Source organism: Periophthalmus magnuspinnatus, chromosome 5, assembly GCF_009829125.3.
Source record: "Periophthalmus magnuspinnatus isolate fPerMag1 chromosome 5, fPerMag1.2.pri, whole genome shotgun sequence".
NCBI classification, from domain to species: domain Eukaryota; kingdom Metazoa; phylum Chordata; class Actinopteri; order Gobiiformes; family Gobiidae; genus Periophthalmus; species Periophthalmus magnuspinnatus.
In genome coordinates, this window is record NC_047130.1 from 22348261 (window position 1) to 22366227 (window position 17967).

Genomic DNA, 17967 nt, shown 5'->3' on the forward strand with positions numbered 1-17967 from the left:
CTTACTACAAGTAAAACTTGCTCACTCTTTAGTTTATACCATTCACAAACATGTTTTTTAAAGCATGGGATTCCTATATTAGCCGATTCTATTTCTGTCTTCTCTTAATGTTCCTGGAAATGTTTAAAACCTGCACTCAGGAAATTACCTGACTGTTTGAAATGGAAACCACAAATCTAATCATAACCAAGATGCCTCAAGTCAAAGGCCTGGAAGTGCATCAGACAGAGCTGTAGTTTATGAAACAATACAGCTGAATGCTGCAGTGTGTAATGTTTAAATTTCAAACTTGATTTCAATAATAAGGAATAGACTTGATACTCAGTACAGACGCCGATACCACACTGAATAAAAAACACTCTTTATTTAGACAATAGAATGTCATTTTCAACATTGAATAATAGTACTTTATTTTATAATACCATCTGGCCTTATATCTGTGTAATCCCTCAGTCGTCCAGGTTGTCCATACTAGTCTATGTGTCTTAAACTTGTTCTGATACAGCTCAACATCATTCTAAAGCTGTTCAGCAAAGATTCATTTCTGTCCTGTGAATGTTTTTTAGTATCAATACTTACTCAAATGAATATCCAGTGTATATCAGTTAGTATCTGATTGTTCATACTTTTGTCAGTCAGTATAATAGGTCTTCTTTAAAGTCAGGCTGGCGTTCCTGACAGTAGTCTCTCTGGCTGCTCGTGCTTCTTCTCTCCTCTGTCCTCTGCCTCTCTCTGTTCAGATTCATCTTTAATCTGGCCCATGCTTAGGTGTATGTCTCATCGCTGAATGTTTTGTTTCCTCAGAGTGCTAGGAGCGCAGGGAGGGTGATTCCCACGGCGTGAACATTTCAGGTTGTGAGTTTGTCTCCCTCTGATCACCATCACCTCCTGTGTTTTTGTCTCAACGGACCTCAGTCTCGACTAATCCGATCAACTTACCCAGAGCCCGGACAAACGCTCAAGTATAAGCCCCAATGGTACAGTTAGCTTTGCGATGCTAACAAAAATGGCAATACACAGGACTGTACTAGACGGCTTTAATGGACTAGTCTATAGTCTGTAGTTTTGAACATGTTTTCAGTTTTCAGACTGTTAAAGCTAGAGTATTTTAAACCATGTAAGGAGGAAGTAGGTATATATCTCCCTTTTAAATCTAGCTGGTTCCTACCTAGTCTTCACATTCTTCTTTTTTTTTTTTTTTTCCATGTAAAGTAGGGTACACCACAAAGACCAGCTGTCATCCCAAAGAATAATTTTGTTACAGACATGGCTCTTTAGGACAATTTTGTAATAGATAAAAGTGTTTTTTTAATTAGAAGAAAACTTTTGAAACAAACAAATACACTTTAGGTGGGAAAAAACATAATTTACATATTTATAAGAAGAAATACAACTTTAAACACCAATCCTTTAAGTCAGACCAGAGACAGAGAGCAAACAAACAAGGGAGGTAAACAATCACTGTCTCAAAAATAATTGGTGTTTAACTGATTTCATTATAGATGTTTTAATAATCTTACACTGATTTGAATAAAACCTCATAGATTAAAGTAATAAGTTATAATAATGTCTTGTATTTTTGTCAGTCAGAGCAGACAGCATCTATTTGAATTGTCTGAGGTAAACTTAAACAGTGAATGCAAACACTGCAGCCTCTGTTCTCTGATGTCTCTCGTAGCTCATTGTTTCCATGGAAACAGACACCTTTTTATTCTGCCTTCACTTTATAACTTCAGCTCTCCCAGGGCTTGCAGTGTTACTATTATTCAAGTAATAATGATATTTTATTGTACAACATATTAAAGATTCTAGCTGCAGTGTATATAGCTTTATTGTTATTGACCAGACAGATGCCAAAATATTTGTACTGACACATTTCATAAACATGCAGTTTCTGAAGAACTGCAAAGACACCAAAACAATAAAAGACAAGAATATGAATAGGCTCCACTGCTCAATTTGATCTTATTAAAACAACAAAACCAGTAAAATCAAACTCCACTCAAATATTAACTCCACCCACAGACCCAAAGCAAACAAAAACAAAGCAATAGAGTGAGCCAGGATGGCTGTGGAAAAACACCCATTTAAGGGTGTATGAATATGCTGATGAGTATCATATGAGTATGTCTCAGGTACAGTGCACACTTAGTGTAGCTCAATAGACCTAGCCTACATACAGAAACTAAACTAAAGCTGTTTCCAGTTTCAGTGTAGTTAGCTCCTCCCTTCAGATAGATATAAGGCAGTGCCTGACCAGAACTGAAGCAGCAGCTTGGATGAGCAGAGAAACATCTTCACTCTTAACAACTTTTTGTCCAGTTGACAGATTGTACTTCTGGCTCTTGCAGTAATCAAACAAAAGCAAAAATATATGACACCAATGCATAAATAAAACCACTAAAATAAATAAAAGACACAGTTACTTACTTTTTTCCAAGAGAACTTTATTAAGCACATCAAAACCTTTTTTGACTAGTGTATGCAAAGTGTTATGTTTATGAGTCTAATCATTTTCTACAAGTATTGGGAGCCTATACTTGAGCGTTTTCCGAGCTGTGCATGAAGTTGACCTTTTGACCTCAGATCAAGTGTGTACTTCATGTCACACGTTTTAGTGTTGCAGTGTGTGCGTTCACGTCCGTGTCTTGTTGCATGTTCATTTGTGTTTCCTCTGTGTTCACCACATCTTAACCTGATGTGTTTTTTTTATTGGTTATTTTTCATTTTAATGTGTTGTTTTTTTCCCATTGCAATGCCTGTGTTACCCACTTCCACTGGTCCACGCCTCACCCACATTGTTTACTGCTGTGTTTTTTTGAGTGTGTCATTAAAGTCTGTGTGGAACGCCCGGACAGACGCCCCAAACGCCCGGTATATTTGGGTGTCTGAGCTCTAACCCTCTTCTCCTCACTCACCCTCTCCACCAGATTTCTACTGCATGTGATATTTTCTCCTTATTTACTTCGTTTCTGTGAGCATTTCCATTTATTATTAACGTGGCTTGTTTCTAGGTATACCGCACATTGGACTAAAAAAGCGTATACTTACAACGAGCGTTTTGTGTTGCTTTTTGATATGTGAAATGTATGATTATTTTTTTGGTTGTTTTTCTTTACAATTGTGTTTCTTCACGATTTTCCTTAGTGCACGCCAAGTTCTTGAGTGACTTGTGAACTGTAGCCATCTTGTGAAAGCCGAAACACTGACTGCAGACTTCTATTTTCACTTTTTCAACTCAAAATAATATTAATTTTCTGTCTGTTTTGTCTCTATCTTCCAAGGGTCCCTCAAAACCCTTTCAACTAGCTTAAACGTCATAACTCATCATTTTATATGCTTTTCTTCCCTTTCAGATTCGCGTCGTGAATGCTTTCCGTAGCTCCCTGTACGAAGGCCTGGAAAAACCCGATTCCCGCTCATCCATTCACAACTTCATGACTCATCCCGAGTTTAGGATCGACGACTCAACTCCCAATATCCCGCTAATTGACGACACAGATGAAGAATCGGCGAGGCGGAGGCGAAAGTTTTCCAATCAGCCGTCTTCTCCCAACAAAAACAACAACGCAATAGACAGTGGAATCAACCTTACCATCGACACCAGTAAATCCGCCGCGTCTTCTAGCCCCGCCTCTCCCCTGCACAGCTTGGAGACCAGCCTCTAACCTCCATAAACAAAATAAATTATGTTTTACCTAAAATTTTAAGTCTGGGGTCTAACTTTGACCCTACAGCGTAACCTAGTCGCCTAAAAAAACCTCCTATTTCCTCCACGCTTGGTACACGTAGGGCCGGTCCTATATGTGCAATGCAAACTCTCCCCTTTAAAAGCTACTTCACGTTTTAACAGCAAGAAAGTGAAAAGAGCGTACAATCAAAAAGAAACCCACAAACCGGCGGCCATCTTGTTTGTGGTTGCTATCGGCGACAGGTGAACGTGTACTGCAGTGCCACATTTGCACATGAATAAAACTGTGTTAGTGGCATTATGGGAGGAATATGAGGAACTGACTTTAGACCTCCACAATAACGTTGTCAATACTTATAATAGTTTAAATTAAATTGAAAATGTTGCTATTATTCTGATGTTATTCTTAATGTTGCTCCTGCATGAATGTACATTACCCAGGTTTTATTTAATACAAAGGGGTTGAGGGCCTGGCTACACATACACAGATAGTTGTCTACACATTTTTGTCATTTATTTATTTATTTAAAATATGTATAAACTTTTTAAATCTACGGATACAGTAGAGACGAGCTAAACGCTAAACTTTTGGTATCCTCACGCGAGATTGTAAATATGTAACCATAGTAACGGCATCACCCAACGCAGCCATAAAGCGGTTGTACTTACTGTATATGTTAGCTTAGCAATAATAGCACGAATTACATTTCAGCTCCATTTTTCCATCGTTTTAAATCATCACATACGAAACATACAGAATTTTCGCATCTGTCGGTAAGCTCGTGTTGGCAGACAGGAATCTTTTAAAAATGTGTGAGAAAAATATCTTTGTACGTGTAGCCAGGGGTTTATTTTAATATTTTTGGTTGGAACGAGCTGGGCCTGGCTGATTTTTATAGAAAGCAGCTTCTTCTAAAGAGCCTTGCGAGCTTCTGTGTGTTTGGCATGAACCTGTATCCAACCAATGTACAAATGAATTGATCCTTTAAAAGGCGTGGATGGGGCTCAACTTGCACTGTAGTTTTGTCAGAATAGAGGAAAATAACTTATGACCACAACAGCATTTATGGAATATATTCTATTAATATAAATACAACTATATAGAGAGAGTTTATTATCGTTTGTCGGCATGTTGCCTTGTTCCTGCTTCAATTCTTTGTCTTAAAAAGAATGTAATTTGTTTACAACCTGGTAGAGATTTCAACGTCCTGTTTTGTTTATTTTTAAAACGCAGAGGAGGAACGCTGTGTGACAAGTGAAAAAGAAAAAATAATGTTTGCTGGAAATTGCCTGCGATGTTGTCAAATATTGTAGATATTTAGAAGAATTAACAAAAAGAACCAAAATATAATGGGATTACTACATGTGAATTCTTAATATTACTCAGTATGATTGTTGGGATCAAGTTGGAGTGGCTTGCCTTGGTTTTCTCAACATTTCTCAGACAGGGGGATATTTAAGTAGTTTTTTGTCTTTTTTTTTTTTTTTTTTTTTATTCATTTGCTATGGCCTGGGCTCAAGATGGTGGTTCACATCTGGACCTTTACAACAAACTGCTTGTTCAAAAGACTCCTCTATCTTAACATCACCATCGCAAGGCTGCAACGTTCTAAAAATCTGCAAAAGTTTTGGGAAAATTGTATTTATTTTTTTTTCTTCAAACGCTATACTGACACAGCCTACACAAAATGAAACTTTTGGCATTTTTACCATCTTAAAAAAAGGAGGACACGCTGAACAAAACAACTAAAAATGGAATGTTACTTTGACTCTTTTTCTATATATAAAAAAGATAATTTTTCTGCACTATCTGGATATGAATGACAACTCCTGTGGTGTACAAAACTCGATGTGCTTCGTGTGTTTTAAACCAAGTTCGTCTTCCTGCCGCTCCACCCCAAATGACAGTACTCCTCTTAGTCGTAAACTATTTATTATTATTGTGCTTTCAAAATCTGACATTACTATGATTATCGATGAGACGTTGACCATATTGAAAGGAAAAACCACTAAAACTAGCCTCCTACTACTACAATATATTATTTCTACTACTAACTTCATTGGCGAGCATGAAATCGGCCATTATGCAAAGAATTGACGATTTTTCTACTTAACTCTCTATGTATACAATCATGTATCCAAGCACTTCTAAATACGGTATTTTTCTTTCTTCTCCTCAGCCCATTTTTGTTCACGCGGAGAGGGTGCAAGCTTTACACAGTTAGCTCAGGCAAAATGTCAATTATGATTCCTAAGTTCACATGAAACAATTGTCGAATGCGCTTGTGGGTTTTTTGTTGTCTGTTGAAATGTTTAACAGCGACACAACAGCAGAAGACAGCATTTTCAATAATTAACAATAATAATAATAATACAATGGCAAATCGCAACAGGATTCAAACTCAATCAGCTTTAAAAGGATGCAGATTTTGTAAATAGAGCAGTGATGCAAAGCGGAGAGGTACTCGAGCTGGTCTGATTATTAAGTACACTTGTTACACTGCTGTGAAATGCAGCTCAGATTTCAGTATTACATCAATGGGGTTTTTTCTAGACACTCCAAAGTTCAATTTATTGTTAAGCCAGTGGGGAGATAAGCTACAATGACCACAGTGGCCTTGAGGCAGATTGACAAATGGTGGCTGCTATTCTGAGCCAACGGCATCTCCCACTATTAACATTAATGCACTCAAACACATCAATAGCACGTGACGCTATGTGATGTGAAAAAAATGCATCTGAGTTTGTTCAGATACAGGAAATAGGTGACGTATGTATGTTTAGGGTTTTTAACGATGAAGGAATTTACAGTGTAGAAAAAAATGTAAAACAGTTACTGGTGGTTGATGTCATACTGCCAAATGGGGGGCAAGAGTTAGTTTTTCCTATCCATGTGTTTCAGAATGATGACAATTCAGGACCGTTGACATCATGATTAACAATCTAAAACACAATGTCACATCTTGAATTGGAAAGTCCTGAAAATTAGGCTAAAACCCATGGAAAGATTATCAAACTTGTTGATGATTTCTATTAGTGACTAGACCCTAGAAATCTGCGTTTCAACAGTATTAATTTACGCTTCTCCCTACCTGTATTAAATATTATAGACCTGTACAGTGTTATGATGTCATCTAAAACCAAGCAATACAACTTTGTACTAGCAAGCTGTACCTAATAACACGGCCAGCACGCGTACAGGACTGACTATTCACTGCTGTCTCTCAAACATATTGAAACCATCCAATTAACAACAACAATAATAATAGAATAATAACACGTTTTAAACACCAATAAAACCAATAATAATGACAATGCTGATGATAAACTTGCAATATAACTCTCACCTGCCTCGATGTACTGTATTTAGACGCATGCAGTTTGTGGAAAAACCAAGAAAAAGACTAATAATAAATGCCAAATATTAAAATGTTGGCATATTATTATTGAGAACTTAGCCATTCATGGGTAAGTGATTAAGTGTTCATCTTGTTTTTATGATATTTTTTTATCTATAACAATAATTGTAAATAATAAAGAACTCAATGTCCGTTCATTTAATACTATGCAAAAACGTCATGCTTTTTTCCGATTGTCACCCGTGCAAATTCCTAGAGTGTGTTCCTGGAATGTTTGTGATCTCCCAAAAAGTCAAAATAACGTGTGATGTAAATTATTTTCTAGCCTGGAACAAGTTAAATTATATTATTATTATTCTGATATGGGGAATCTATGGACTGGTTGGAAGTTGTTGAAGTCGACGAACTCTTGCTTGCTTCTTGACTGTCCCAAACACTCTTTTTTGACAGGGGAGCGCAAGTGGAGACAAAAAATATGCTGTACAAGAGAATGAAAAAGAACAAAAAAATGCAAAAATCACTAAATAAATGTCGCGGAGCAGCATGACCCAGCATGGCGTGTCCTGGCCCTGGTCACATGACTTCTTACTGTGTGTGTGTCACCTGTTCATGTACCTGTCATTCAGTAAACTGTCTGTGTTTCATTTTGAATGTCCAGACAACATTTGACTAATGTTTATTTTTATGAGACGGGTTAAGAACAAACATGGGATCACTTTTGGTACATTTAGTGGAAAGTAGTGATGCTAGATGCTAGGGCTATGCTTTTGTCGTGGGGAGTGTGCCAATCACCATGGAGATGTTTTGGCTGCATTCATTCAATTACGAGTGTTTGATGATTAAAAAATACCATGAAGAACATGCATTTTAACTGAGCCAAATTAACCCCAATTAGATCTCCATGGAGACAGATAAGTTTAATGCTGGAACATGACAAAGCAGGACAAGTAGAAAAGTCAAACAATGCACCTTTAATTGTCCCAGTAGTTCTTTCTGAATTTTATCGTTCATTTTATGTGTCCTATTTATTGAGGTGTTTTAGGTTGATGATTTGCTTAAACACAAGGAGAACCTGCACACAATGAATGGCCCCACACTCCAGGAATTGAACCTAGAACCTTGTGGTTGTAAGGTGAGAGTGCCAAACACTGTACACACTCTGACTTTTATGCATAATCACTCATTACAATCAACATTATGCTCTGAAATGCAGTGATAATATTTTGGATGTGGTCACACAATCAGCACATTTAGTCCATTCAGTTTAAGGTTAAGTTCAGATCAGGCAAATACAGGAATCACTAAGACTCTGAGTGCAGGATATTTAAAGCATTAAACTATTTGACCCTTATGTGCTTGTAGGACACAAAGCTCTGTAACAAGGATGTAAAAAGGAGGGATCATGTAAAGCGGCCAACTGTCCACCAGAGGGCAGCACTGCAACAGCCTCAAAACAATGAAACGTACAAGGCAAAGAAACGAAAGGCTAAAGTCAAGGCACAGTATCTCCATCTAATGTAGTAAGTAACTATGTGGGCTAATAACACGTTTTTACCATTGCGCATGAAAATACAGAGCCTTAGACTGGATCAGGCCTGGATTAGATATATTTTACTGATCTGTGTATTAGGAGTTTTATCGCAGCAGGAACAAATGTCTTTCTGAAACTCTCAGATTTGCACTTTGGGTCACCTTTCCAATGGAGAGTAACCTATTTTTCTTCTTTATTTGCAAAATGCATTGGCCATATATTTAAATTATTCTCCTTTACTGTAAATGAGTAGAGATCCTGGGCTGCTTCTATTGACAATAAAGCAGATTATTGTGAACTCTTTTTTTTTCTTTTACAATATGAATTTAACCCAACTTGGTCATTCAGTAGCTTTATTATCCCATTAGCCCAGTAGTATGCTATGTGTACCTAACATCAGCATTCAGAGCAGGCTGTCCCGGGGCAGTGGTGGTGCATACCGAGCGCGCTCCCACAAACGCACCGCTCCAGCACAGTCCGGGTGCGTTCAAGTCCAGGAGCCTGGCACCATTTCCAGGAAGAAAGGACCTCCTCGCGGGCCCCAGCTTTGAAACCCTCTGCTTCCCTTTGGCTGATAGAAAAGTCCCGTAACTGACAGGCCTTTAAAACACGCCAGTACCGCGCCACTGCTCAAGATTTTGGGCTCCACTAACTCCATTCTCTGCAAAGGGGAGTCTGAGCTTTGGTGGAGCTTGGAGGAAACAAATTGTTCGTTCAAATTACTGTAGTTAAGTTTGTTTGAAGTCATTTGACATAGAAAAAAAAAGTCACAGGTCAGATCTATGGAGAGGCCATGCGCCCACTGTAATAATACATGATTTCAGGGTGTTTTTGAGCAATAAATCAGGTTAAAGGGCACATATTACGCTGTTTTCTGATCTGTTGCAATGTTGCTGCTTCCTCAAAAACAGACCTGGAGTTGTGTTTTGTTTTATTCTCACATGTTTAACACGCAAACCTGCACATTTAGTCTGAGTTATTGTGCTTCACTGTGTTTTTAAACTCCACACACCTTCACTAGAATCATTTGGATAATTTCAGCCCTGGAATTGCTAATCTCTACTGAACAAAAGGTAAAACGTAGCTTTTAACTTGAAGACTACCACTTCATGACATCACAAGGAGGAACAAAGCATTTTGAGCTTTGGAAACGTGGACAGACAAATAATGAAGTGTTACTCAAACAGAACAAACTCCAGGTATGTTTTTGATGAAGTAACAACATTATAACATGGTTTAAAGCTCATAAGAGTCAATTTAATGTAATATAGGACCTTTAATTAATACATGCAATATAGATAAGCTTAATGCAATATTGTGGAACATTCCAGGCAAAGCAATAACATCTCCATGTGGATGAGAAAGTGGTGGACCCCCTCTCAAAAAAGGCACAAAGATACCCATAAGCACAGTTCATATGCAAGGTCATTCAACGTGATTTACAGAATAAGAAAGATATTAAAATCATAATACAGCAAATCAAAACATAAATAATCAATAATCATCATAAAATTAACAAAGAAAATAATAAAACCCTTTCAGTCATATGCACAGATAAACAGAACTGTTCTAAGCCTGGATTTAAACATTGTCAAAGTAGAGGCCTGTCTCACATCTGCAGGAAGACTGATCCAGGTTTTAGCTGCAGAACATTTTAGTCCTGACTCTGGGCACCAGGAGGAGGCCGGTGCCTGAAGTCCTCAGAGTGTGATATGGTTCATATGACTCTAACATGTGGGAGATTAGGCCAAAAGGAATGGAAAAGTCTTTGCAGCTAATGAGTGCTTTTTGGGGGGAAGACATATGCAAAATAATATAAAACAACTTATAAAACCTGCATTAGGTATTTAATCAGCTATTAATAGTAAAGACTGGTGCCTCCATTGTTAAATATTTGCCTCTATAATCTAAAAACAAGCTGAACAAAAATGGTAATACAAATGATACTGCGTACTTGTGGTATGTCATAAACTTATTCTTAGTCAAATAAAACTGATATTTCGTTTCCCTTTAAGTTCAGTACAGGTCTCCAGACACCAGAGGGCATCAGTGCTGCGGTGGTACATGGCTCCTGACCAAGAGCTGAGTTTAGTCAAACATCTGCTGACATTTTCCCATTTCAAAGATCGAATATTTTGTTGTTAAATTGTTAATCGCTATGGCAGCATTCTGAAGCATACAGAGAATGTTTATGGCGACCACCTGTCCCTGTCTCGGTTGTCCTGCACAGCCGTTTAAGCCCCTGTCCCTTGTCCCACTTATGCAGATCATGTCCCAAGTATATTAAAACTTAAGAATTGCCAAAAAACGACACTGAAACAAAGGTATAAAGTGATATTTTTACACTTTTGTGGTTAATTTTTGGTTCCATTCACAGTTTGTACTAAATTTAAAACTCAACTGTATTTAAAGGGATAAACATTTATAATCATAACTGTCTTTATCTATGACCCAAACTTTATTAAATTCATCCAACCATGTTCCGTTGACAGATTTTTAGACAAGCCTCCAGCACATCACAAACTGTATTAAGATAAAACGTCTGAATCTTCACTGTCAGTTCTGCTCTGTGACAGGTTTGATTCTCGTCCTGTTCTTGTCAAACTCGGGTCTCTTGCTGCTCTGACCCTGAACGACAGCTCTATGATTACCTACAGCTATCTTCTATCCCCACTCTGTCTCTTTTCTCCTCTGTCTTCCCTTCTCTCCTCTTTCTGCCTCCTTTTTGTCTTCAACACCCACATACCTATACACTACTCTGTTTCTCCCCAATCACCTCTTTCTCTCATCCTTTATCATTCCTTTTGTCTCTCTCTCTTTTCCCTCTCTCTCTATTTATTTTCTCCTCCTCAACTACTCCCCTCTTCATCTTTCTCTCCTCTCTCCCATCTCTATCTTTATCTCATCTCACTCTCGCCTCTACATCGTTCCCTCTTATCTTTCCCTTTCCCCCTTTTTGTCTCTAACTTTCCTGCTCTCTTCCTCCTCTCTATCTGTCCCTTCTCTCTCCCTCTCCCCCTCTCTCCCTCTCTCCCTCTCTCCTTCACACACACAGTTACTCAGGTGTCAGTTGGCGGTGAATAGATTGAAGGTGGTGGGTGTCGTCTCTGTCCCTTTGGTAATAAAATCAGACAGACAAATACATGACGTCCTTCACTCTTCATGTATTTGACACGATGCCTTTGCTTTGGTCAGGACTCACTCTAACCATTTTTATAGACCCCACTACTGTTACATTTATGCAGACTGTGTTTAAACTCCTTTTCAGCTGAATGGTCTGCACCTGGTTGTTTCTATTGTGATGCTGTTAAACTTATCTTTCTTTATAGAGACAAGCAGATAACAGCTCCAGGCCTAGTTACAGGTGAGATTTGTGAATTGTTATATTCACAGTAAGAATATTATTCATTCTTGAGCAATAAAAACACCTGCAATTGAATAAAAGCAACATTTAGATAAGTTTAATGCCATACTATGGACTATTCCAGGTAAAGCAGACACATTTCCATGGTGATGAAAAGTTACACAGTTCATTAATATGCAGAGTGTTGATGGAGGTGAGAGTGGGACATACTGGAGGATGTTGCTATAATAAACGAAAAGAGCTTTGTTAATTTTACTTTGGCATAATTTCTTACGTCAAGAAGGCCATCAAAAATAATTTAGAAATATCAGCTCCTAATCACTTGTCATTGTGTCCAGTTTTAAATCTGCTGTATCAAAGAACCGGGACATTGTCACAGTTTTTCAGTTGTTCCAAGATATTAAGTAAAAATGTTCACAGATTGTTTTATTGCTGAAAATACCTTAGAATACATTCATTCTCACTGTGATCAGGCCTGCAGAGTCTCAGTTCTGACCTGTGACATGGCATGGTGGCACTACCAACGCAGGGGCGTCAAACACATTTTCACCGAGAGCCACGTCAACAAAATGGCTGCCGTCAAAGGGCCAGATGTAAATAAATGTAACTACTTTTTAAACTTGTTAATTAACTGTTTCTGTATTTATTACTTATTCAAGTTACAAATATTGTATATGAATTTGCAAAGATGTAAAAAAAAAATATGGCTGTGTAACTGGGTATCTCCTGATAAAATGACATTTTAAGATGACATTTTAAGACCGTCATACTTAATTTACCCTGTCGAGGGCCACATAAAATGATGTGGAGGACCACATTTGGCTCACAGGCCTTGAGTTTGACACACATGACCTACAGCAACACTGTGGAACAGGGCTGGCCCAGACTATAAGCAGACTAAGCAGCTGCTTAGGGCCCCGAAGCCAGCAGATGGCCCCAAAGAGTTCATACATTTACATTTAAAATAATATATCAAGTTTTATTGTGTGTTTACAGCAGCCCAAATATCCCTCTCAAACAATTACATTTGTTTTATATCTGTAGTAGCAAAATATCTGCTGCTGCTACATTTGTTTTTGAGTCGGGCAGAGGTGAGGACAGCTATGTGTTTACACCTCTGCAAGGACCCGACATAATGTAAATCTAAGCCCACTGTCACCAACTGGAACACATTAAAATCCACTAGGAATTTGTCTAGAATTAAAAAAATCTTGATCCCTCTTTTATGTTCTGTTCTTGTGACTGTGGTAGTTGTGACATTCTGGATGTTTTCAGATGTTGGTCAGATAAACACAAATACAACTGGTCAAGGTGATGAGAGCAGAGTCATAATGTGTCAAAAGTGAATCACCAATAGCTGAGCCAGGCGGGGGCCCCAGAGCTTAGGCCCCCTGAGCCCTGCTAGAGCCGGCCCTGGTGCGGATCATTCCAAAATAGTTACATAGAGCAAGTTAACTAACCAGCTTTAAGGGTAGTGAAGTTTGTAACCAAATCCTAAATGATCTGGTCTCATTCAAGAAATGACCAAGAGCAAATAGGAGAAAGTTGAATGGGAGCAGCAGTGGAGGTGCATATTAGCCGTGCTCTCCTCCCCTCTGCTCCCTCTGCTGTCTGTTGTGGCATAAATACAGACTTGACTTGTTTGAATGGTGCGCTGAGGTGGTGCCAGTCTCTTTGGGTGGCCACACTTCTCATGCGCGGCACTTCCTCCTCTCTCCCACTGACGGGTGACCCCAGAGTGAAGGCACGGGGGGCAGGGCATTCACAGCCAGGGGAGTTCCTAATGCTGCCGCTACATCACGCCTGGAAACCGCAAAACATACACCCGCAAACCTTTACGCATATTCAGAAATGGTCGTTTGAGACTGAGCGCGGGTGGTTATGAAGATAATTCATCATTTGGGGGTGACAGGTGTGATACAGTGAGTGTGAATGAGTCGTGCTTTTGTGGAGATGATGGAGTGATTTCTGGGCCAAACAAAGACGCAGAGTTTGTATTCACCGATGTGGTCTCAGAGTTACAAAGAAGTCACACTGCAATAATAAGTCGCTCCGGGTCACGGCTTTTCACCAACTTCCCACCGACGGCAGACAACAAGGAAGTACAGGGCTGTGTTTGACTTTAGGCCTCACATCAATGCGTGCTGAAGCTAAGGAATTTTAAATAAACACTTTTAAGTAATTAGACAATTTTCAGGAATCAAATCAAATGTTTATGTAAACTTTTTGGAGTGTGTGTTTCATGAGCCTGGGGCCTCTGTTTGTGAAGCATCACCAACTGCACACACCAAAATATTCTTATTTATTGTCCTGTGTAATATCTAGTGACTTGATATTATTATTGTAGCTTATATTTTACTACTGGCTTTATTTTAATGTGCACAATACTAATACACTGACAAATTTGTATTTATAGATTAATTATTGCTTTTTTCTTTCAAATATCACCATGTCCCCAACAAAGGCTTCAAATCAGCTACAATAACGAATTATAGCTTATGGTGAAATTATTACAGAAGTCACTGTAAACTAAACCAAGTTGTATAAACATGTGGCCACAGTGTGCAGTGCCACCTGGTGGACTACCTGTGTGACAGCAGTGCGCACGCGAGGCTGCCCTTTTACAGATTATGTGGTTTAATCTGTTTATCGTTTTGTAAAGACGCTGTCAGATCCAAATAGCCAGGAACACTTAATGGGGGAATTTGTTAGGTCTGGTTTGGCTTCTCTGCGCTTTTACGCGCCAATGGACTCCTTACGCACGTCTTTCTTTTACACCTCACGTATCATTTTCCATCAAGGCAAAGCAAAGAATATAATATGTTTTGAACTTGTAAAAGTTTAAATGTTTCAATATTGTGGGTCCACTCGTGTCCGCGCGCTGTGCGCATTGGTTACCACATGGCGCGTGTCCAACTCCAGGCGCTTGAGAGGCGCGCACTCGCGGAGTTGGAGCGCAGTCGTGTTCTCCATCGGCTCACACAGGACCTCATCCCTCCGGCGCGACAGGATCCTCGTCTTTAAGAAACTACAAAAGCCATCAAAACGCCTAAACCATTACGCACAGACGTTTTTGTTGGTCGTGGTTTGGACCCCCGTCTCTTTTTGACCTCCCGTTGAGGTTGAACCGTCCCGTGGGCTGGAAAACATTGTTGGTGGGAGTCACAGGATCTGTCTCTAGGACGAGGACATTGGTGAGTACAGAGCAGGACTAGAGTCTAGACTAAAGCAGTTCTGTACTGGGACCAATCCCACTTAACGCTTTATGTATTTAGATACATGCCCCAGACATTGCTAAGACGACTAATAGTAAATATGAATAGTTACGCACAAGGAGACAAGACTTTATTTCTTGAAATGTAACATTTTCCAATTGGACTTAATGCTGCACAAGGTTTCATGCAGAAAAAAAATGTTTAAAGTATATTGTTGCTCAGTCATTCTCACTCTATATGAGATGTTTAACTTTTCTTACCTCCCAGCACAAGCACAATGAATGTTTTACAGTTGTTATAGTGATTTGTGTCCGGTTTTAAAAATACTATTCACTAAATACTAATATTTCCCCTCAGACAACATACTTGTTCTGGTGAGTACACAGGTGACTGGACAAAATTGTTCTAAAGTAGTCTATTCAATATCTAGATATATTCCATAACACCTCTATATGTGCACACACAGCAAGACTACTGTCTATTCCTTTCAATTGTGTTCTCCAGTTTGCCTGTGTGCGTTAGTGTGCTAATATGTTTGGTAGGTTCATTTTGTTCATCTTTAACAGACAGCAGACAAAATAGAAATTATATGTATTATCTTTGGTGGATGTCAGAGAGGCCACTGAGGCAGCTGCCACAGAAAGGCAGCCACAACTCGGGCAGTCAGTTCAAGGGCAGCAGAAATACTGTACAGTGCTTTGAGGAACAGTTTGTTGAGATTATTTGAGGGCTGCAGTGATTCATCAAAAAAAAATTGTGACAACTATTAAAATAAATAATCATAGTCATATTTTGATCGTCTTTAAACTGGACTACACACGACAAAATGCGTCTTATAACAAAGACAGCTGCATTATTGAAACAAAATCATTGCTTACTAGTCAACTATTATAATACTCATTAGTTGAACGTCTATATATTCAGTTGTATTTGAAATTTTATCTGTATTTTCAGTTCAAAATGTACCATGTAGTTTTAGGCAGTTACACAGTCCCCTACAGTTTGAAATGTGATTATGTGTATGTTTTGTAAATCTTTAGAGTGCGTGGAAGTCATGACGGCTGAGAAGAGTGGTCCAGTGATTAACGGTAAACCAGAGGACTCTAAGGACGGGGACAGTTCCAGCACCAGCTCTCGACCCATCGGGGACTACAACGAGAGAGGCCAATGGAGCAACAAGATCGAGTTCATTCTGTCTGTGGCCGGAGAGATCATTGGTCTGGGCAACGTGTGGAGGTTCCCCTACCTCTGCTACAAGAACGGAGGAGGTAGGACTCAGAAGAGCAGACTTTGAATTATACTGAGGCAATAGCTACTGTTGTGGTTGCTTTATCATGTAAAACCGCACATAAGACCTATTACGCAAAAGAGATTTTTTTCAGAGTTTGACTAGTCTTTAATCTCTTATGTTCAAGACTCCATACTGCTGATCAACCAACATTTTCCCACCATCGGCACACGCTCACTGCTCTGTACTTACTTCGTTCTCCAGTTTTATTTTCTTAATCAGTGATACGCGTAGGATTTGGCAGCTCCGCGTAGACATTTTGGTACAAATGAAAGAAAAAACAAATCTGCTACTCGTTAGCGTGTTGTGCTGCTTTCCATCGGAGGCGCCGACAACTACACAGCTTTGTTGTGATGACGACATGGAGGCGACATCTGCTCCCATTGGGCAAGCGGAAGTCAGCGGACTAGTTTCTTTTATGAAGTTGTTTTAGATGAATATTAAGATTTTAAATGTGCAAACGATAACATAATGATCCATGGGTGCCATAGATTATAACTATAAAGCAGACTCAAGCACCATATGTCTTCTTTAAGTATAAAATAAAAAGAAAAATTTCACAGTGAAGAAAGTTGTTGGTTTTTGGTGACTGAACATTTTAAAGATACTAACTCCAGCCACAAAGGTTTAGTAAAGATAAAATTCTAAGTTGCTTCTGTGGTAACCTGGGGTGTTTAAGAGACGTCACAGTGAGGCGTTTCTTATGTCCATCTTTTCCGTGGCTTACAGCTGTTTCCACAGAGCTGCTTTCAACTGTGGGTGATACAAACATTTAATATCATCCCTTTTTGTTTTGTCCTTTTTTGACTTTGCTGAAGTATTCATACCTTACTCCTTGTTCTGTTTTATTTTTAATTTTTGCTTCACTCTTGTCTTGATTTATTCCTAATAGAAAGGACATGCTGGTGAATGTTGGTGTCACCATACTAGCATAGTTGTATAAAAAAAGTAAGTCTGGCTGTCCGTGCTGTTGTGATGGAAACAGTTTGATGCCTTAGAAAAAAAAAAACGCTCTGGAAAATGTGCCAATTTGCTGTATTACTGCGTTGCTATGGCCTTGTGCAATTTGTTTTAGAGGAGTTTTTACCCTTTTGGGGCATTGGCTATGGAAGCATTTACTCAAAGAACCCCATAGTCCCAGGCTAGGTCCAATTGCTGCTTTAAGGTCTAGAAAAAGAGAAATACTTTAACCCTAACCCTTTGCCAAACAGACTTAGACTTCAAGCTGTCAAAACGTGTTCAGTTTTATATTCCTTTTTGTGCTGTGTGTTGGCGACTCTTCATGTTTTATGTATGGAGTCTGTAAATGAGGCAGGTGTCTCAGTCAAATGCCATTACGCCTCAACGTGGGGTCGGCTCTAAAGGTCAGATGTTATTTCTGACCTATTTAGAAAAGTGACCCAGAACAGTATGGGGTGAAATTATGCTTTTCGAAACGTGCACAGCTAAGATAATCCTCTAGCTAGGTACTCTTGATCAGGATCCAGTCTTGTTGTTTTAATTAGCAAGATTAATTACC

General features: G+C 38.9%; 2 protein-coding genes across 2 annotated transcripts in view; both read left to right on the forward strand.

The window, feature by feature from the left end:
* The window catches only part of atp2b2 (ATPase plasma membrane Ca2+ transporting 2), a 143866-nt gene extending 139415 nt beyond the window's left edge, over window positions 1–4451 (forward strand). Inside the window, exon 24 of the mRNA XM_055221696.1 lies at window positions 3357–4451. Coding sequence (XP_055077671.1) covers window positions 3357–3668 — 312 coding nt within the window. The 3' untranslated portion in view covers window positions 3669–4451. The remainder of the gene's footprint in view (window positions 1–3356) is intronic.
* Window positions 4452–14901: 10450 nt separating this feature from the next.
* The window catches only part of slc6a11b (solute carrier family 6 member 11b), a 35353-nt gene continuing 32287 nt past the window's right edge, over window positions 14902–17967 (forward strand). Inside the window, exons 1-2 of the mRNA XM_033966115.2 lie at window positions 14902–15139; window positions 16201–16428. Coding sequence (XP_033822006.1) covers window positions 16215–16428 — 214 coding nt within the window. The 5' untranslated portion in view covers window positions 14902–15139; window positions 16201–16214. The remainder of the gene's footprint in view (window positions 15140–16200; window positions 16429–17967) is intronic.